The following is a 21,172-nucleotide window of genomic DNA, read 5'->3' on the forward strand; positions in this document are numbered from 1 at the left end:
TGAAATTTTGAAAATTACATGCATTCAAATTATTTTCCTTGATACGTCTTGAAACTATGTCGATAGATGTCAGAAGTGCATGTTGGGTCCATAAACACACCAGTCTATTTCAATCACATATTTGACATAATTTGTTCTCATTTATATACAATATTTTCATTCTGCTGTTGAAATTTTCGCGCCGTTTCTGTCAGCGCATGTGTGTTTAGTGCAATTTTCTTTTCGGTAAAACGTTTTCCATTCCGTTCTCACGCAAAAGCAGATAGCATCCTAGTGGCCGGGTTGCCTTTCTATTTTATACAAATTAAAAGTATCCTTATTATAAAATGGATTGCCCTATAGATATTGAAGAGGTTAACCCAGATACATGGTTGAAATTCGAACAACATTACAGCGACCTTCTTTCAAACCCGGTCAACCGCAATAAGGTATTTAGAATTTTCAATTGTTATCGCCACCTGTTATTTGGGAAATGTATTTTTGTATTATTATGATTGGGAAATGACCTTGTTTAACCTTCCGCAGGTCCCTCTGCTGAATGCAAATGCCCTACATCATTTACAAGATAACCGGCTGGTACGGTTCAGGGGCATGATACAAGATATGCACAATCCTGAATTCTATTTTGATACGTTCGAGATTATCAATAAACAAACAAAAGCGGCGCGGTTGAGCTCTGGAAAGTACCGAGATACTGCCGATGTTGCTGTAGGTTCCAATTAACTCGCAATCAATAAAATAAACAACTGTCACTTGCTATCAACAGAAACTATCAGTACTTAATTATTGCTAGAAACATTCCAATTTTAAATTGGTATGACTTCGGGATAAAACAAACATATTATTGCACAAATTTTTAAATGTAGAATTTTTTCTTGAAAGACAGATCATTTGCGTGTGCCTTTAAAATTACTCGTCCAGTTATTTATTTCACAGAATGTAAATACTTATAGACTTAGATAATTTAAACTATAGCATTTTTGTTTGTGATATGGTTAAAAAACACATTAAAAAAAATTACAGTGCAGGTACCTTCTGGCTGTACTTTGAAATTATCTTAGATTTTTCCTTTTTTGTCATCTTCAGATGAGCAGGACCTGTCACGCGTCTAGCTGACGGGTGTAAATACTGCATAAAACTAGTTTTTTCTTTATTTAATATTTTTATTTAATGATATAGGAAGATGAAGTTTTAAACTACAATTCTGCAAACTTAAAAAGTGCCGAGCGACAAACTATCGTCACAATATCCCTTCCCGGTTTTAACGAGTGGGCGCAGAAAGCGGAGCACGAGTTCCACTTCATGCCTCACCTCGAGCATCCGCCCAGCACGTCCAAGGAGGGCGGCTCCAAGCCCGGCTCTAATTTGAAGAGATGCCTCGATGAGACTGATGAAGACCACTCTGGCGCCATGGAGACCGGAGAGTCTGGACAGTCTAACAAAGACAGGAATAGAGAGATAAATCAGAATGCCCAAAATGTAACCGTGTCACATGAACACATTTTGAACTTTCCTCTGCCCGATGCTACCGGCAAAGTTTGCCTGACAAAGGTAATAAATCAGAATTAAATTTATAATAACTGAGCCTATTGAAAGTTAGTAAAATTTATTGTCAATGTAGTTACTTGATAGAATTCCATTTTAATTTTTTTTTTGGTAATTAATCCAAAATAAAACAAAATTATTGGATCGAATTCCACTTTCATACAATCCATTTCAATGCTGTGATAAATTCTATCTAAGAATTTTATCATAGCCCTTTTTCAAACTGTTAGTGGTATCATTAGATCTCCAAATAAAGTGCTTATATCTGTTTGGCTTTGTGGATATTCCGTAATTTTTTTAAAAATAATAATCCATATCCATAATGTATAGGAGGTACCATTGTGGGGTCCTGGGTTTTATTTCAAGTGTTAACGAACTATAATATTATATATATATTTCCCTTAAAACATAACTCTCATTTGAAAAATCAGTTGGCGTATTGTTTGCCATTTTATTATTTACTTGAACTCTTATTCACTATGAATATCTCAACAGAAACGAGTAAGGAATATAGAAAACTGGCCATTTACAGACCTTATGACCTGTCATTGCCTGCTTAAAGTGTTTATACACTCTTTTATTTGCCATTTTTCAACATTAACACATTTGTCGGGCGGTTTTTTCATCAACCCCGACCCTAATTATACTCAGACAGTCTGCTGCCCAACCCTCAGTATAGTAATCACAAGTAACTGCATACCCAATTCCGATCTGTGTAACATGTTTCGGCGTCTCTCGCGCTCTGCCAAAAGTAACCAAATATGTATAACGCTTATAAGCGTCTCCCGCTATTTACTCACAGTATTTTAAAAGACTTTTAAGCGTTTCCCGCAGACAAGGCGAGTGTTTTTGCTTCGAATTTTCACTCATGAATTACATGAAATTATAGTAAATTTAAACATAAAGAGTAAATCCACTCACAAGTAGGCATAGGCTATAAAACTTATAAAGTTGAAGCCTGAGTAGGGACATGATAAACGGTGTTGCATAGCTAGATTTCAGTCACTTGGACAAAAAAAAAAAAAAATTCCCGCAGACAATGTGTTAATAAATAATTATCTTTGTCTAGGTATACAATGAGTACGATACCTTGAAACTGAACGACATGGTAGAAGTAGTGGGATTCTTGTCGGTGGACCCTATTTTGGGGAACGAATGGAACGGTAAGAAGAACGAGGCAACAGGGGAAGATATGGATGTGGAAACGCTAACTCACAATCCTCCCCCAAGTCTAGTTCCCCGAATACACGCCGTGCATATTGAGACCTTACATCATTGCAATCCTCTCATCCATAGAGAGTTTGACACAGGTATTTTCTAAGTTAAAAAATGTTTTCTTTTTTAATTTAAGTTTTACTTAGTAAATATTACTTTTTCTTAAAATATATTGTGAAACGTGTTTCAATATATTCCGCATCATTTTCAAACACCGTATGTGAAACTAAGTCTAAATTTTAGACTTATGCCTTTGGGACGTTGAAGGTTGAAGAGCTGTTTCATATTTTTTTTCTTTCTTATTTCTATCACAAAGTGATTGGTGAATCAATTAATGTAAATAATATTCTCTTTTGAAAACATTGCTTGTGTTCAACAGCAAAAGCTCATCAATTCAAGAAATATTTTTAAATTCCAGTTGATTTTTTGTCTTCGTATAAAACATTCAATAATTCAGTCTTCAATTAAAAAATATTCCGCCTGAAAATTGTAATATAAAATTATGAGACAACAGGAAAAAATTATAAAACACATGTTTTTTTTTATGAAAAGTTTTTCACAGAGAATTTTTAAATAAAAAAAATATTTGATAAGATTTTTCGATTTTATTCACTGTTTTTGTTATTTTTTCACCTAAAAATATTTATTTTATTTTAGAGTTTTGATTTCTTCGCAACGGTTATGTTTATAAAATTCTGTCTTCCATATTTCTTCTAGCAATTTACTACCACAGAAATGATATTTTTTCTCCAGATATTCTTTGAAAATTTTTGTGGGTGTATTTATCTTTAAATAATACATATATTGTATTTGCAGAAAAACAATTCTTGGAAGCTAACGAAGCCAGAGAACACTTACGGCTAACATTGACAGAATTATTATTCGGGGATTCCTTGGCAGCGGACTACCTAATTTGCTACCTCATTTCTCGTGTGTATGTTTCATTTACATTTTTGCATGTAAGCATGTAATTTTCCAAATATTCTTTTACTGGTCCTTCATTTACCATTTACACGAGGCCAATTTTTAAGATATTCCACCGAGCCAATATAATATTAACCTCATGTTAATAGGCATTACGAGATAATGAATATCCTTGTCAATTCTCAACCATTTAAGACAATTCAAGCATTCACTGATTTGGTACACTTTTTAATTTTGATCGCTAATAGATTCCCTACAATTTGCATGCTTTATTGGCTTGTCTTTTGGCCTGTAGACATGCGTGTTTGTAATATGGAAGCTACATACAAGTATTATATTTATACAGTATGAATTCTAAAAAGTGTGGAGTATTTTATTAATTCAAAACATGAGACTGTATTATTTTTTTCTCTCTGGATATAAATGATTTAGAAAAGTCCTCTTATTGTCCCTACACATTAAAAAAAAATACTATTGAATCTTTGCCACATATCATTAACTTATGTCATCTTGTATAAATAATTACCAAGCATTATTTATTTATATACGTTTAAAATATGTAAAAAAAAAAACATGACCTGAATTTAGAATAACCTACAAGATTGAAAAATTATTTAGTAGTGAAATTAAGCGCATAACTTTTGTATATGTGTATGAATTTGATACATGTTGTCAAATATTTTTGTATCAAATATAGATGCAAATTATTTCCGGGAAATTTAAAACACCAGTAAAGTACGACAAAGGTTGGAGAGTGCGCAAAGCAATGAAAAAAGAAGTTTTTAACTTGGATAGTAAAATAGTATGTTTTAAAGTTTGATACCTTTTCTAGATATATATGTATTAGATGTTTATTTGTAGGGGATATTTATATTGATTTGATTTGTAATTTGAGTAAATATGCAAAAACGCTGGAAATAATCACTTCTAGGGACTGCTATACATTAATCTTGATAACTTCTCTTACAGGTATATACGAAAGGATGTCCTAACACTGGGAAAGTTTGCTTTAAACCTGTCCAAAATACCTGCCGCTCTTCATCCGCAATACACAACGCATCTTTATTCTATCCTGCAAATGATGCTGACCAAAAGTTATTACCTTCCATTAACTCTTGACAATATGAATACATTAGCATTTTTACCCAAGTAAGTTGAAAACCGATTGCAATATGAAATTGAGATAGATTTATTTTTATTTGATCTGGGTGTCTGTGATGCATTTTTCCATATTTTCCTTCCCCAACTTCTCTGTCATATCAGCAGAAAAATAGAAATTTTGATTTATATGCGAGTTATACTTTTAAAATACATAATAGCAATTTCTTACTTTATTTGATTATTTTAGGAAAGATTATGAGTGCAACCGTCTAACGAGTGGTATTCTGCAACTGAGTAAGAACACTCACCTAGTACTGGATGAAACCAAGATGGAACCGGGTCAACTAGATCCTACTGGGGTATCCAATCTCACAGCTCTTGGTAACATGATATTGACACAGAAGATAAAGTATGACTTCAAATTTTATCAAATGGATTACGACTGCGACATTCCTGTCTTGATTCTGTCCGAAGGAAAATCACTCTTACCGGTGAGTGAATATTGCTATTATTTACTACAATCAATCTCTCAATATTACCTTTTTAGTGACTGCTTGGAATCTAATTCCTTACAGTTTGTAATAAATCATATAACCTGTACACATGACCATATGGGAAAGTGCATCTGTGCATGTTAGTCACTTGTTATGTACATATATAGTGAGTTAATTAAAATCAAAAGAAATCACCTAAATATGGAAAAAGATTATTTGATACATATTAGCACATTGTCGGGCGGTTTTGTCATCAACCGCGACCCTAATAGTATACTAATTATGGTTGCATACTAATCACAAGTAACCGCAAACCCAATTCCAATCAGTACAATGTTTTTTGGCGTGTCCCGCTCTACCAAAAGCAAATAGAACCCTTATAAACATCTTCCACTCTACCAACAGTTTGTGAAAGACGCTATTAAGCGTTTCCCGCAAACAATGTGCCAAGATCTATTATGTAATTCTCTTTTACACTGTGATGCATTCTATGGATATAATCCCTTTTTTCATATTATTTAAGGAATCTCCATTTAAGTCTTTTGTGACATTATTTGTTACCTTGCTTCCTTGTTTGCAAAATAAAATTTCCAAAAAATTGGTCTCCTGTGATAAGTTGTTTCTTTTCTATATATTTCCAGAGCGATTTTCACATTCCTCTTGTGGTAGATGAAAATAATGTAGCAATTGTGAATGAGATATTTGAAGCTGCCAAACACTACTTAAATAAGGATGTATTACATAAAATAAGAGTATACCTAACAACAATGCAAATGGCTAAATTCACCATTGAAGATGAACCTGAGGTAATATTTTGTTTACTAATTATGTACAATATCTTTCCCTTATATAAATAATATTTGTTGGGCAATGACTTTGATAATTTTGCGAAATATCTTTGGATATGTAATCTCTTATATTTGGATCATCAAGGTTGTTATGAATGATCTCCAACTGCTTCTCAGCAATATGTCCGGCGATGCAATAATTTATAATAAAAAAAATAAGTGTATGGTCATACATAATGATTTGGTATGCAATCAAATACGTCTTTTTAAAATTTATCCAATACAAACATACACTTTTTATAATCCAGCACCATCAAATAACTATTTGAAAACTTCCTTTATTTATCGAAGTTGTGCGAAATTCAATGAATGTTGTACCCACCTTGATATGTTTTACTCCAACAAACTTTAAAGCTAAATTGTTCGAAATCTTATAAACCTAAAAGGGTAATTCTATTCCCAGTCCTTTCCTTTTCTTCTTTTCCTATCACTGTCATCTCCTTTTCTCCTTATCCCATCCTTGTCTCATGTATCTTCTTATATATAGACTTTTCTTATGCATAGGTGTGAAGAACTGTAATTGGTACTCATGATTTTTTTTTGTATTCTGATTTATCATATATTGTAACTGTTGTTTTTCCTTCCAATAAAATAAAATAAATACACAGATTGGCTTGTTGACTTGATCCGTTATCTAGGAGGGTAATAAAAAAAGATCTGAGTAATGTCCGCAAATGAAAAGTAGCATGAATAAGAAGAAAAAGCCTCATTTATTTGCAACTCAATGTGATGTGATCCCAGATAATCGGTCACAATAACCGTTTAAAAGTTCTCATTTACCATCTGACTAACCTTTATATTTTAGTTTCTCCTTGCTCATTTGTCTGTTCAATTTCAGTATATTCAAAAGGACTTTGTAGAAATGCGTAACAATCCCGACACCGGAAAGCAAGCCACTGCGGAGAGTTTGCACAACCTCCTAGTGCTTACCAGACTAATAGGGCTATCCAAGGGCCGAAACAAGTTGGATCAGGAATGTTGGACTATTGCTAAGCAGATGGAGCAGGAAAGAGAGCTCAGACTAAAGAAATGAAGATTTATTCCGATATGATTATCTATTCCCTCACAGATTTTCGGAATTTTTTCAAACTAACCTACTCGATAGCTAAAAAAATTAGCTTTTATTATTGAATACATGAGTGAGTAAATGTGCTGTATCACTTGTTAGTAACAATTTAAAAAATAAAATGGATTTTTGTCTGCTGGTCCGTTTACATGTGTTGTGAAAATACTCTGTTTTTTTTTAAAAGCACAACTTAACAACTTGCATCATTACAAAAGTGGCACATCTCAAATTTCTAAAAGTCTTGTATAACATAAAAAAAACATAAATTTTCTTATCTCTTAAAATTTATTGGCATTACCGAAAGTTGGATGCAACCGTGGGATTATTTTTCAGTTTATGCATTTAAAAAATAAAACTCTGAATATATTCTAAGAAAACAATTTTGGATGCCATATTCTGATTTTTCTCATATATGACTTTATTCTAACATAAAACATTCATGCCCCGTGCCTTTAAATGTACTTTGAAGGGTTAAAATATTTACCGAGTAAAGGTTAATTTTCTCTTTAAACAGAAAGGACGAGAAAGATATTTCTACCCATTCGGTCAATTTATGCTTAAGGACGGGAAAATTTATGCTTTGAAACCTTCTGCACTGGCCTTATTTCAAAGTCAGAAAACAAGTAATTATCGGATGTTTATATGTATATAAATATGATATACAATATAATACCAATCTCTTTGTTAAGGTCTTAACCATATGTACTTAATTATCAAATCCCATCACCAGCGGTCCACAGGTGTAAAAAATACCCATCCGAAATGTGTTAAAACTCAAAAGTCAATTACTTTCTTAATAAAATGAACTGTAAAAATCACTGTACAAACTCATCTCACTGTAAAGATTAAGTTAATGTTGTTTTTTTTTACTTCGCTGCTTAGAGTTATAGCCATATTTAAGTTAATATGTATGTATTAATAGACATACATTACACAAACAAATAAATTGTACCATTTCCATAAGTAGCTGCACCTGATTATTTTATTAAAATGACCATACATGGTATCATCTGCAACATTGTGTTCGTAGAGGTGCAAATATTATTATCTTTTGAAATTTCTTTATTTTTCCTAAACTTCATTGTCAATCAGCGGTGCTAGATGATATAATTCCTTCAATGAACCAGTTCTCTGATGGAATTTGACATTGATCTTATGCATGTTTTTTTGTACATTTTTATACTTATGGTAATGTTATAAAATTAAAATATATATAAGGAAAACATTACGTTAAAGTAAATACATTTTTAGGAAGTATTTTTTTTTTCTATATTGATATTTTCAAAATAAAATATAGCTCGTCAATCATTTGAAGTGTTTTATTATGAATATTTCTGTGTACATCATGCAAATAATTTAAGTGGAATGTACTTGGTAGCACTACAATCATATGTATCTACGATTTGCGAATGCTACATTTTTTTACTGAGGTGTTTGGTCACATAATGGAGAGGTGAAAAGAATGCTATCCTGCACTGGTCACAAAATGAAAGATTGAGGGTCGCAAGGGGTTGGAAGAGGGTAGCCTTCCTGGCTTTGGATTTCTTATCGTCACTACAGAGTAATAAATTCTTTACTCTTCCCACAATTATCCCAAAGCTTGACGCAGGGAAATAACTAGACGAACGTTTTCCCATATTTTTGTTGAAATGTACAAGTGACTGAATTCTATCCACGGCTTATGTAATACCGCTTGTCAGTCCCTATGTAAGCTTAAATTTTGTAAGTTTTAAAGCCTAAATGAAAGTTGGTGTACTCTTTAAGATCAAAATTATAATAATTCTGAATTGAAAAATTATAGGCAAGAACAGTAATTGTTCTCCCCCACGTATGTGCACAAATGTATTTATAATTTATGCTGAAGATTACGGCTATTATTTACACACGGATGTTTGTCGACTTGGGTTCATAGACATAAGTACCTACTGTGCCATAATATAATGTGATGTATAAATTTTTGTCTATGGAATAATGTTTTTGACGTGTCAAGTGTCAAGAATGCGTTTCGTTCTGTCATAGCGCAATTTACGTGTTGCTTACTTTTTTAATATGTGATTTTTATGTAATAATATACTAGTAATATGTCTGGAACTTTTAAAGGATTTACAGATAAAGACATCGAGAATTTACGAAGTCCCAAGAAAGGTTATCTTTATTTATTGTACAAGTTATTCTTGCATGTCAAATGTTTGTTTTAAAGTTTATTTTTAGTTGTAACTTTTCAATGTAACTCATATTTTAAATGCTTTTTTATATTATAGAAGTTCTACAAACATCGCTTAAAAAATCAATTATGAAATCAAAGAATGTTCCTCATTCCGTTACACTGAAAAAATTATCCGGAGATCCCAAATTTGAAATTATTGACCACAATGCACGATTAAGCAAGCCGCCGGTCCAGGAAACAGTGGTCGAAAGTATGGTTTCAACTGATGTCCCTAAACCTGACAATGAATTAAAACATTTGTCTGATAAAATTATAGACCAAAGCATTGTTCTCAATTCTTCTCCCAATGATACAGTTTTTGAAGAAGTGATTCTTAGTCCGAATTACGATGTTTGTGAAAGGGAGAAACCTATCAATCTGGAAGCTTTTCAGCAACAACAAAAGCTCTTTGAGGAACAGAATAGAAAAAGGCGGGAAATGTTATCAAAAGCGTTAGAAGACAGGTTTGTCATCAATATTATTAAATAATTTGTATTGGTTGTGACATACTGATTAAAATACACAACTTACCCCATAATATGTGTACGCAAGTTGCTGCCTCCTACCTCATCACCCACTCCTAGTACATTCGACTCACAATTATCTGAGTACACCAGACTCCCATTTTGCTTAGTAAATAGTGTATGAAATACATATAGGGACACTAAAATTTTATTATAATTAATGATATCATTATCCAGGCATTAGAAAAAACACAATCAGTTTAGTGTAGTGTTATGCGCATTTGGCTTTTCGTGGAGGTCCCCGATTCGATTCCCAGAGGAGTCAAAAAGGAGATTTTTACTCTAATATTTATTTAATATCACTCTGGTCTGGTACTGAAGTCTGAACCTTTATCTTCATATAATAAATGATCGAATTAAAAATGCATCAATTTGTCTTATGCACCATTGAGTGTGGATAATGGTTAATAGAAGTATTAGTATGTATTAAAATTTTGCAGTATTTTCAAAGATAAATACACCTTTAAATACCTTATTATATCTAATATAGCAAGTTTTGTGTTTCTCACTATAAAAGTAGTTTAATCATAATTTACTATCTTTTTTTTCTGTCAGATTGTGAATTATTAGTGTGCGTAAATATTTGGTACGGATCCAAGGTTCAATCACGTAAAAAAAAATATGGTTAATGATTTTTTATTATTATTAAAATTTTAAATGAAACATGTTTCAGCAAGGGATTATGTTTCATTCTAACTCACTAACTAACCATCACGCCGCTTCCCGCAGGGGTAGGCAGAGAGAATAGAGCGCCAAACCACTCTGTCCTTTCAAACATTCTTCGCCTCTTCCACGTTCATGCATCTCCTCATACATACCCGCCGATTGTTACGACTCCTAACCTGACCACTTTCAAGTATTTGGCATACCTGATCGTGCCATGTTTTTCTCGGTCTTCCTCTGCTTCTTTTCCCACTAACATTCGCCTCATAAATTTGTTTTACCGTTCTTTCCTCACTCATTCGTTCTACATGTCCAAACCATCTCAACACACCTTTCTTAATTTTATCGATAATGCTTATCTCAGCTTTGCATTCCTTCCTTATTTCACTATTTGCACATCTATCATACATCGTTTTGTTGCACATTCTTCTGAGAGATCGCATTTCGATTGCATTCAGTCTACTTTCATCTTTCGTTTGCCAACTCCATGTTTCACTTCCATACATTAGAGTTGGAACCAGGACTCCGTTGTGCACTGCCAGTTTAGCTTCCGCTGATAGGTTTTTATTTGCTATACCTAACTGATTTCAGTGCACCATTCACTTTGTTCCCAGCATTCACTATGTGTTATTCCATTCTGTTTTTTTAGTAATTAAAAATTCCACCCTGAAATTGTTCATCCCTGAAAGGTTGTGAATTAATAATATTGTTTTTAAATTTAAAAGCGATTGAAAATTGTGTACCCGTATTTGAAAACTTATATTAATATAAGAGCTTCATTTTTTATTTGATTTTTACAGTTTTACTCGAGTAAAGGTTAATTTATATTAATATTAGATATTCATTACATCTCCACTATTGGTATTACACATACAAACTTTTTAACTTAAACTTTTGCTGTTTTAGTCTCTGCTAAACATGTACATATCATACAAAATATTTTTAGCATTTACTTTTTTACATTGGACCGATTTGTTGCTTTTATCTTTTTTCCTAATTCCAGATCCAAACAGACGGCCGAAGAGGTCAGCCGATTGGAGAGTATAAAAAAAGAACTGCAAACTTTAGACCTTCAACTATCTGATGATGTTTCGATACTCAGGAAGAAAATAGATAATGCTTCTCTTGTTTTTTCAGAAGCAGAGTAAGTGATCTTTTCAACTATATTCAATTTAATTTTTTTTATTATTTATTCTGACCGATATATACTTGATTATTCACCCTACGGATGATATATCAAAACTGATAGATGTTTCATATTAAGTTGAGACACCTATAACAAATTCAATTCAGCAATCTACAATTTATTTTATTTTGTATCGCTGTTAGGGGTAAAATACTGTGAGGGTTGTAAAGTTTGTAACTTTTCAGTGTTTTCATTTTAATAAGTAGACTGCACTGATGTTTTACAAGTAGTATTTTTTGATTTTTTCCTATACCTTTTACATATTTGTAGAATTTTTTAAAATTGTCCATCATGAAGTGAATTGAGGCACATAAAACAAACCTATTATTACCCATATATGTATATATTTTTTAATTTCGGACACCTATTGTTATTATGATGATTTCTATCATTTTTACCAAAATTATCTCTATTTAAAAAAAAAAAAAAGCTTTTATCTGCCCGGGATAAGAGTTTTTGAGGACAAAACTGTTTCTGTGGAGTGAGTTTTCTTTTCATTTATTTTTGTTTTTCATATTTTATATCATAGTCAATGCTAATACAAATCTTCTTGAATAGAAAAATTATATTTACATTAGTAAACATGATTTATCGATGTTTCATTTCATGGGTTTTCTTTGACAGCGTCATTACAATGACATCACACAAACTTCGTTATAATAAAAATGTCATGGGTAAAACAAAATAATAATCTTAAGTGTGGTTTTAGTGTTTCAATAAAACTACAGATGATAGTAGAAGTGCCATTTTAGAAATAAATTTAACCAGGCTTTAGTTAAACATTCATTAACACCCATATTCCTTTGGGTAGCTTTGTTTGGACGACCATGTCCGGCCATACTCCGGGACAGATTAAAAGACTTATTCTGTAATGATTTATCCACAAAACAGAAAGCGAGCTAAAATTTTAAGAGACCAATTTATATCCCATTCATTGATTTGTATTATTTTTTTTATTTAAGGAAAAATTATTTCCGTGTGGAAAAAGAGTTTTTGAATGCCAAATTAAGAATGCAAAAAGAGAAAGAGAAAAAGGAGCTACTCACTGAACATTTATGCACACTCATCGCCCACAATGAAGCCAGAAAAGCGAAGAAACTCGAGTCTTTGATGGATCAGCTAGCGTATAATACAGGAGAGGCCACGCCGCCGAAGGTGTGCGACGGAGTGTGCGAGCAGACAGGGAAAATGCTGGAGATGGAAGATGGAAAAGTCATAATTCGAGAAGACTAGGAGTGTTTTTGAAAACAGTATTTATTCTTATGAGCGTGAGACAGTTCAAATTGGTGCTATAAATTTATACAATGTGTCGTACGTATATACAAATAAATATTTTTATACAAATTTTAAAATAATCCTATTTATAACATTAATGTTCAGAATTATTAAAACTAAACAGGAGTATTTTTAACTCTGCTATATTAAGTCCAGTGAGTGCATTAATAACAATCGATGTTTTGCCAAATAGTACATTTTCTAACACTTCTTATAACCTAACTTAATCCCAAATAAAATAATTTATTTATGACAAAAAAAATTATGGAAATCAAGACTTTATGACATTACAATAGAATTTTATTAAAACATATAAGCTGGTTATAAAAGGGAATGTTATATTTAATACTCAGCCTGCGGAATCATTGATATCAAGGTTCATCTTGATATTTAACACTAAATTTGTTCAAAAACACTAAAGCAAAAAAGTTAAACCTATAAACAAATTCTTCTCTACAATACTTGATAAAAATATTCTTTTTTAAAAACCCAGTTTTAATATTTGAGAATTATTGTTAAATATATCTCCCAAATCTTAAGTGTGGTAAAACAACTATAAAATTTTTGAAAAAATGTGTTTGTCGACATTAAGAATTATTTGTTTGTATTTTTTTTTATCAGTGCTACCAATAGAGGGTAGTGAGTGATTAAATTTGTGAATGTTGTTAAATTCGGGTAAGTTTTACCTTGTGGTGTTTCAATTGCAATTTTAGAGCATGGCTGAAGATAAAATTACAAATAATTTATAATGTAAAAAATATGTATTTTCTTGACAACTTTTATTGTTTAATTAAATGTTTTGGGATATCGAAAACCGCCGCAGGCTAGGGGTGAATTTGTTAATAGTTAAAAATGTGATTTTTAGACATTGCTGTATTTTTTTAAATAATAAACTGTCTAATACTTTATTGAGTATTTTGACAGCAATGTTACATTTTTATATCTGGCAGATAAGTAATTAGAGCGCAGTATTGATGTCTTATCAATTTTGTCTTAAGGTGGTGTCCATTTTATTTTATTTTAGGTATTTCAAGTAATAATGACAATAAATACAATAATTAAGTACTCGTAAAACATCGACATAGCCATTATATTTTTGTACAAGTATTATTTTACAATTATATTATTAAACCAGCCTTTTTAAGCCAACATTACAGATACACTTAAGAAATAGTTAAGTATAAAAGATGAGGCTGAAGAAAGTGGAAGTTGGTAGTCGCGCAAGAGATTAGAATGCTTCATTTGCAATATTTCAATAAAAATATTGTTGAGCATGAATAGGAAATATAAGGTCTTAGAAAATGGTTGCTTATGATATACATATTTTTAATTAGGTATGTTTTAAAGGCCTTCGTGTTCCTAAGTTTGTACTGCCAATTAAAAAAAATCGATGAAATTAAATTGTAATACTTGGTTGACTAAATATCAACCTACTTATTATTTATAAGGCAAGATTTATTCAGTTTATATAAAAAAAATTCAATGTTTACATAACATTATGTACAATCCATGATGCCTGCGTTTCCTTGCCACAATATTTGAAATAGTCTATTGTGTAGGTTGATAATATTGCTACTAAGGCAACATTTTGTTCATGTCGCACATTTAAATTAATAAGTTGAAACAGTATAAATATAATCTGGGACTTGTATATTTTTTTAAATATTCTTCCTGTATTCACATTTAACAGTGCACCTGCCATTAAATTAAGTTTATTCAAGCATTTTGTGTGTAAAATATTATCTCCAGTAAAAAGGAATGTCATATTATAATGAACATGTAAAAGAAAAATAAATTTCTCTCATTAAAATAATGTATTTGAAGCAGAGTGCAATTTAATCTGGAATCTTATTTGTAGTAGCCAAATTTGTTCCCTATTATTTTAAGATAGGTGCAATATTTCTTAGAAAATCATAATATTTTTTTGATTGTATCTTTGTCAATTATAGGATTTGAATTTTTAATTGACATGTAGCTGATTTTGTCAACATTTGATCTAGTAAACGCTTTCATTTTATTTTTTAAAGTTAGTTTATTAAATATGCTTAAATTTGACAAAGTCTTCCCGCGATGTACATTTAACTAACCAATTGTATTACATCTATCAATCACTTTATTCTTATTTCCTATTTGTGTATTATACAACACAGTAACTAATTAAAATGTACAATTAGTTTATGCTTAAAATGTAGTATTTATATTGTGTAAGGCATGTTCTAATTAATACAGTCCTCGGTATTAATACTTTATGTTCTTTTGTTCCTTATGAAGGTTTAACACCAAATACATATCTTTGTACTCTGTAATGTAATAAAATTAATACAATACTTATTTTTATATTTAAAAATAAAATGCATTTACAAAATGAAACAAAGTTTTATTAATGTCATCCTGGCTGCCCTGAGAAACACAATGGAAAAATAACTACATGTTATTTCCCCAAATACTATGTAGTTCCGAGTAGGTATATGATGTGTAAAATTATATTATGACAAATATAAAGAAATAAAACTGTAACTGTGCATATACAGCACTTCATTTGATTGGTGCAGAATTAACAAAGTATGACAATATATTATCTAAATAAATATTGTTCCAAAGTAAGTAGTCATACAAAAAAAAGATAAATTACACAGTAAAATACACATATCAGTGTTATTTGAAGTTAATTATATTTAATGAAATACTTTTCCTACATAACAATAAGCACATCAATATTTTTAGACATCAGTTTATAATTCTTTAAAGACATGATAAGGCTGATTTTCATTATTTTTTACGAGCTTTTTACTGTGGAGAACTTTTAAAAATGGCATCCTAAAGAACACATTTAATACTTTAAACTTTAATCATTTTGTTTCTAATAGTTTATTTAATTAAAGACTCCCTTGGATATTATCCACATCATCAAGCTTTGATACACATATGGTCTAATCAAATCAAACCCACGGCAGAATCAAATCAATTGCATCAAGACGCAAGGGATACACTGAAAAAAATAAAGCTTTGCACAAGTATGTATGCGTTATTGTTGATTTACCCTTACATAAGGTTTGTTTTATTTTGATTTTTCAATGTGGCTTTGCCATAATGTGAGAGCCAAATAAGCACTGGTTGCATTTTTATACCTATGCAATGCTGATTTGATTATGCGGCTTGTTTGATTTGATTTCACGAACGTGTGCACCAGTACTAATTAAGTTGCATTTTGAAAAGGATGTTATTTCCTAAAAAACATCCTTTTCCCCGTATGTTATCCTCTTCCATAGGAATACTTCCCTTCGGCTTCCCTGAGGACTTTTTCGATGCTATCATTAGCTTTTTCTAGCGAGTGCCTGTCGTCTTTCTCTCTCTGTAGCAGCTCTAGTCCCTTTTTAGCTGCGCAGTAGTACCGTTGGCTCAGGGAAGCCTCCGAACCCTTCATGTGGGGAATATGGCCTGTGTAGCCAGCGATCGGCGGAAACTCTGGTGAGATTGTATTATTCTCTGGAAATTCCAAACATAAACGAATCAGAAAACATAAACAAAGTCAATTCAAAACAAGGGTTTAGAGCTGCTACAGGGAAACAACAACAAAACGGTATTTAACCAAGTGTGTTATATTAAATACTTCAATACGTCAATATTTTTCAATTTTTACTTAACCTTCAATACTCCTGAAGTGTTTGCCCTTTTTAAAGTCATTAAATAATATAAAAAATGAATTTGCTGTAATGACTTACAAACTGTAATATAAATGTTAAATAAATAACATCATCACCAAGGAATATCAATAAAAAAATAATCTACGTACTTACTAAACCGTAATATCTTTGTAATGATAAATATAAACATTTATTTTTATAAGGAATTCCCTGTTAAGTCTTTGTTTTTAGAGGTTTATCTGTAGTTAGGATAGTAAGGATAGGGAAGTCAGATATGAAAAATATGTCACAAACACCCAGCCTAATTAAAAGTAAACATTTATTGAATTCATTTTGCAATTGGCCGGAATCGAACCCACAACACAAAGTTTTGCAGTCGAGAGTCTACCTAACTATGTAACAGCGCCTGTTTTAAGGTCAGTATTAAATTTTCATACTACCTTTGTACTTATTCTTCTCTTCAAATTGTCTCATGGATCGTTTGACTTCATCACCTTTCCTTATGGGTTCCATTTTGGGCGCGCTTCTAGATCTCGTGTATCTCTTGTCAACTTCCTTCCTCCTCCTGAGTTCTGACTGCTTGGCACTGAACTCCGCCATGCTGTCGTCGGCTGCTCGACCGTAGGACTTGCCGTAGCGGAAGTTGAGACCGGGAATGTAGCCGGTGTAACCGAGAATGTGTCTCTTGCTTCTGTATTCTATGTCATTGTAATGGTTTGGAATTGCGGTGTTCCTCGTGACAGTAACCGGCTTGTGCATGGAGTAATCTTCTATGCGGAAGGTTGGAGGTTTCCGACTGTTATGAAAAATACAAGTTACAAAATAAGTAAACTTCATTTTCTTTAATCTTACGTATTTTTATGATCAAGGTTAGGTTAGGTTGGATAAGATAAGATTAAGATCATAATTAATGATGAAATAATTGTAAAATAGATTAATAATGCATATCGTAGTCGTACAGGAGAAAGTGACCAACTAACAAAACGTAAAATGTTTAGGAGGGCCATTTAAGTCACTTTTGCTTGGCAAGAAAATAAACATCAATGCAGTTAGTCATTTTTAATAAGTCAATATATTATACTTCCAACTTTAAAATCCAAAGGGATTTTTTTCTGCCCAATATTAAGCTAGTAAGATATCAAATAGTTAATGATCATGTTTTTGTAAGAAATGCACTTGGTCTCTTTCTCCTGTATGACTACGATATGTTAGATGTAATCATGTGAGAAGTTGGAAAAATTGTCATCCATGTAGGATGAATAGGATTTTAATCAATTCATCCTTTTGGCTGGTTGAGTAATTGTCTAAATATTTTGTCAGCAGTCAGTCTGTCTATATACTTCAGTTTAGAAAACGAAAGCAGGCCAGATTGTGGGCTTCGGCCCGCATGTTGTGCACCCCTGGCGTACACTTTGTATAGTAGCTGGAGGCTCTTATTTTTCAAATTGATTGTAATTTGTAGTAAATTACTGTTAAATTAATTGGAATTTTTATTTTCAGGTATTTTGAATAATAAAAAAATTAAACCCTGCAATGAGTTCAGAAAAAAATAATGAATTTAGGACTCTATTGCTATTGGATGGGAAAAACAACGCTTCTCAAAAACATTCTTGTTCTTAGTGTGATTTCTGGATGCGCCAAATATTCACAAAATATTTTTAAAACATACAAACAACCTAATTTGTCTCTTTTTATGGCGGAAATCGAACTTAGTAAAAAAATTGGAAAGTAAATCTTGAAAAACCTAATAAGCAAATATCTTTAAAAATTCTGTGTTCAATTTCGATAGTAATCCTGTATTATGCGTACATCTGTATAAACTATAAGGAATATGTATTATATTTTTATTTAGATATCTATGTACCTTTTTTAATCACGCTTTCAACACTACAATGTTAGGGTACCTTCACAGCAAATCTATTTACAATGAAAATTTACAGCAAAAAATGTCATTGTTCCGAAGTCTTGACCTAGATTTGTAAACAGCGACATAACCTGTGGATTCATCGCCATTGCAAAACATACGTTTGTTTTTAAATCATTTTAGGTTGAAATTAGCAAAATTCTTACTTGTACACTCCGCGCGATGTCAGATCTTGCATGATTTCTCTTGTTTTCGTCCCATAGCAGCGTCCGTAGTGGAACTTGAGCGTGGGACAGTGACCCGTGTACCTAAGGAATAAACAGAAAACAGATCGATAATTTCCGAGGACCCGGAACAAAGCGGGAAGAAGGATGCATTGCGAAGTTGTCACAAGCATTTTCCCGCGTTCGTAGCATCGTTCAACTAAAATGTGACAATAACATTGAATTTTTGACACAGTATTGTAATTCTATCGTTTTATCTTTTTATTTAAATAAAAATGTAAATGTTCTTTTGTTTTAATTCTTAAATCTTCCAAAGCTTTTCACCAATTATTTCAAAATTTTGACACGTTACATTCAAATACAGGCGTGTTTTTATCTATCTATATAAATAAAAAATATTACCTAACATTAAAAACAAAAAATATAAATAATACGGGAATAAATAAGATAGTAAAAAAACCTTAAATTATTTTAGAATTAATACATAGTTGACATTCTTTGGGTTTAAGGGGATATTCGCAAACACAGAATTCATTCCACGAGAGAGGTCACATATCTGTTTACGCCCGGTTTTTTTTTTAAATAATGTATTTTTGTTTTTTTTTTTGTTTTTTAGAATATATAGAGAAAAAAATATTTATAATTTATTAAACTTTTTCTTTTCAAAACCATATAATTATTTCGAGGAAAAACTTATTTTTCAATGCAAAAACAGTGTTTTCATAAAAAAACAATTGCGTATAATATAAAATCAGTTTCGACTTAACGAATACTGGGCCTTAAAAGATAACGTAATAATAAAAAATATAAAAAAGTATATACACTAGGCAGGCACTGTGAAGCAGGGGGCGCGGGAACGACGTGAACATTTGTTTTTTTTCCAGGAATCGTCATTTCACCTTCGTAATTTTAACGATAGTTTACTATTCTAGGGTTAAATAATTTACGTCGATAAAACACTACACAATGCTATAAAAATAAAAATAGAGAACAAATTTAAGACTGGGTTTAACTTCCGTGTGAGAATAGGTTCATTTTATAAACTTTGATTAGTTTTGTATGAAAGAGGCGTGAGAAAATGTCGAAGGGTGAAACATGGATTAATTCTATGTTTAGCATACATGCTTACTTCCAACCGTATGTGTTTGCAAAGACAGAGTGGTGTGTCGTTCTATTCTCTATGCCTACCCTGCGGGTAAGCGGCGTGATGATTAGTGAGTTAGTTATATTTTAGCAGTTACCGTAACCAACGTGTTATTATCTATGTATATATCATAAGGTGGGTTAGTATAACTTTGTACACACTAGGCTTATTAAAAACTTTTCGATTTTCCGTACTTTTTAGGTCTAATTTCCGACTTTTTGTTGTTGTTGAACATTGGCGTTTGTTCATATCGCCTCACACTACATTTCAGAAGTAATACGTACATAAAAGTAGCCTTAAAGAAAATCTTGAACTGGTACGAGCTTGAACGAATCGCATCGCCATGTTTAACGTAGTTTACATTTCTTTATAGTAACGTTTACCTAACTCATGTAACGTTTGGATAATTTGCACTATATGGTGAACCAATTATGAGAAGCCTTCAAATGTTATGGTTTCAGTACGAACTTTGTTCCAGATTAGTACGAATCGTCTTAATCGTGCAAATTGCCATGAAAGTTCTCTTTGGGAAATTATCATTCAAAGAAAAGCACGAAGGTTTAAAAATAAATATGAGCTTTGAAGGTGCTAATCAGAAGAAAATCAACATGAACGTCTTAGGTCCACCGTCAATTTTTACATCGACATGTTTTTTTGAGATTGCCATAGCAATACAATTTCAAAAATGTTCTAAGTGACTGAAATCTAGTTAGCTGGGCTCTTAACATATAAACTTTATAAAATTAAACAACTTTGTTTTAACCACTTTTTTATTGGTACACTTTATCCAACCGGTTTCGACAAAATTAGAATTTAGTGTAAAAACCCTGATGATGACAAGGTTCTTGTCGAAACCGGTTGGATAAAGTGTAAAAATAAAAAAGGGGTTAAAACAAAGTTGTTTAATTTTATAAAGTTTATAAAATGTTCCACAAAGTATCTGCGAAAAACATTCAAGAAAATCTCAACATATAAGTTTTGTAGCATATTCCTAACTGCAAGTGGGCTGACTTCTCTTACTATACTATTATACTATTACGCGTAATAGTATAATACCCGTAGTATAGTAAGAAATATAAATTCAAATTATAGAAATTAATGTAGTTCTTGAGTGAAAAATTTTAGGCACAAACAGTGGCTGACTGAGTCAGTCTACATTTTTTAAACAGGTTGTCAAAAAAAAAATGTCACACAGATTTGTGAACAAGTATTTCTTCTTCTGACACATATTCGCACCCAATGGTGCATA

The 21,172-nt window shown here is 31.7% G+C and overlaps 3 protein-coding genes across 3 annotated transcripts in view; 2 read left to right on the forward strand and 1 right to left on the reverse strand.

Moving 5' to 3' along the window:
• Window positions 1–120: 120 nt before the first annotated feature.
• Window positions 121–8,503, forward strand: LOC148304954 (mini-chromosome maintenance complex-binding protein-like). The gene is made up of 9 exons (XM_088267483.1): window positions 121–428; window positions 526–708; window positions 1,180–1,551; window positions 2,615–2,855; window positions 3,577–3,694; window positions 4,654–4,833; window positions 5,033–5,276; window positions 5,921–6,085; window positions 6,966–8,503. Exons 1-9 carry the CDS (start codon window positions 327–329, stop codon window positions 7,158–7,160), a joined length of 1,800 nt encoding a protein of 599 aa, XP_088123609.1. The 5' UTR covers window positions 121–326; the 3' UTR covers window positions 7,161–8,503.
• Window positions 8,504–9,152: 649 nt separating this feature from the next.
• LOC148304955 (RAB6-interacting golgin-like) lies at window positions 9,153–13,309 on the forward strand. The gene is made up of 4 exons (XM_088267515.1): window positions 9,153–9,338; window positions 9,455–9,863; window positions 11,590–11,730; window positions 12,735–13,309. Exons 1-4 carry the CDS (start codon window positions 9,275–9,277, stop codon window positions 13,003–13,005), a joined length of 885 nt encoding a protein of 294 aa, XP_088123641.1. The 5' UTR covers window positions 9,153–9,274; the 3' UTR covers window positions 13,006–13,309.
• Window positions 13,310–15,409: 2,100 nt separating this feature from the next.
• Window positions 15,410–21,172, reverse strand: part of LOC148304956 (ciliary microtubule inner protein 2B-like) — a 36,689-nt gene continuing 30,926 nt past the window's right edge. Inside the window, exons 2-4 of the mRNA XM_088267516.1 lie at window positions 18,762–18,863; window positions 17,132–17,487; window positions 15,410–16,533 (exon numbers count right to left, since the gene is read on the reverse strand). Of these exons, the coding sequence (XP_088123642.1) occupies window positions 16,301–16,533; window positions 17,132–17,487; window positions 18,762–18,863 (691 nt within the window). The 3' untranslated portion in view covers window positions 15,410–16,300. The remainder of the gene's footprint in view (window positions 16,534–17,131; window positions 17,488–18,761; window positions 18,864–21,172) is intronic.

Source organism: Brachycentrus maculatus, unplaced genomic scaffold, assembly GCF_059751285.1.
Source record: "Brachycentrus maculatus isolate JH-2025_06_01 unplaced genomic scaffold, ASM5975128v1 h1tg000297l, whole genome shotgun sequence".
NCBI lineage: Eukaryota > Metazoa > Arthropoda > Insecta > Trichoptera > Brachycentridae > Brachycentrus > Brachycentrus maculatus.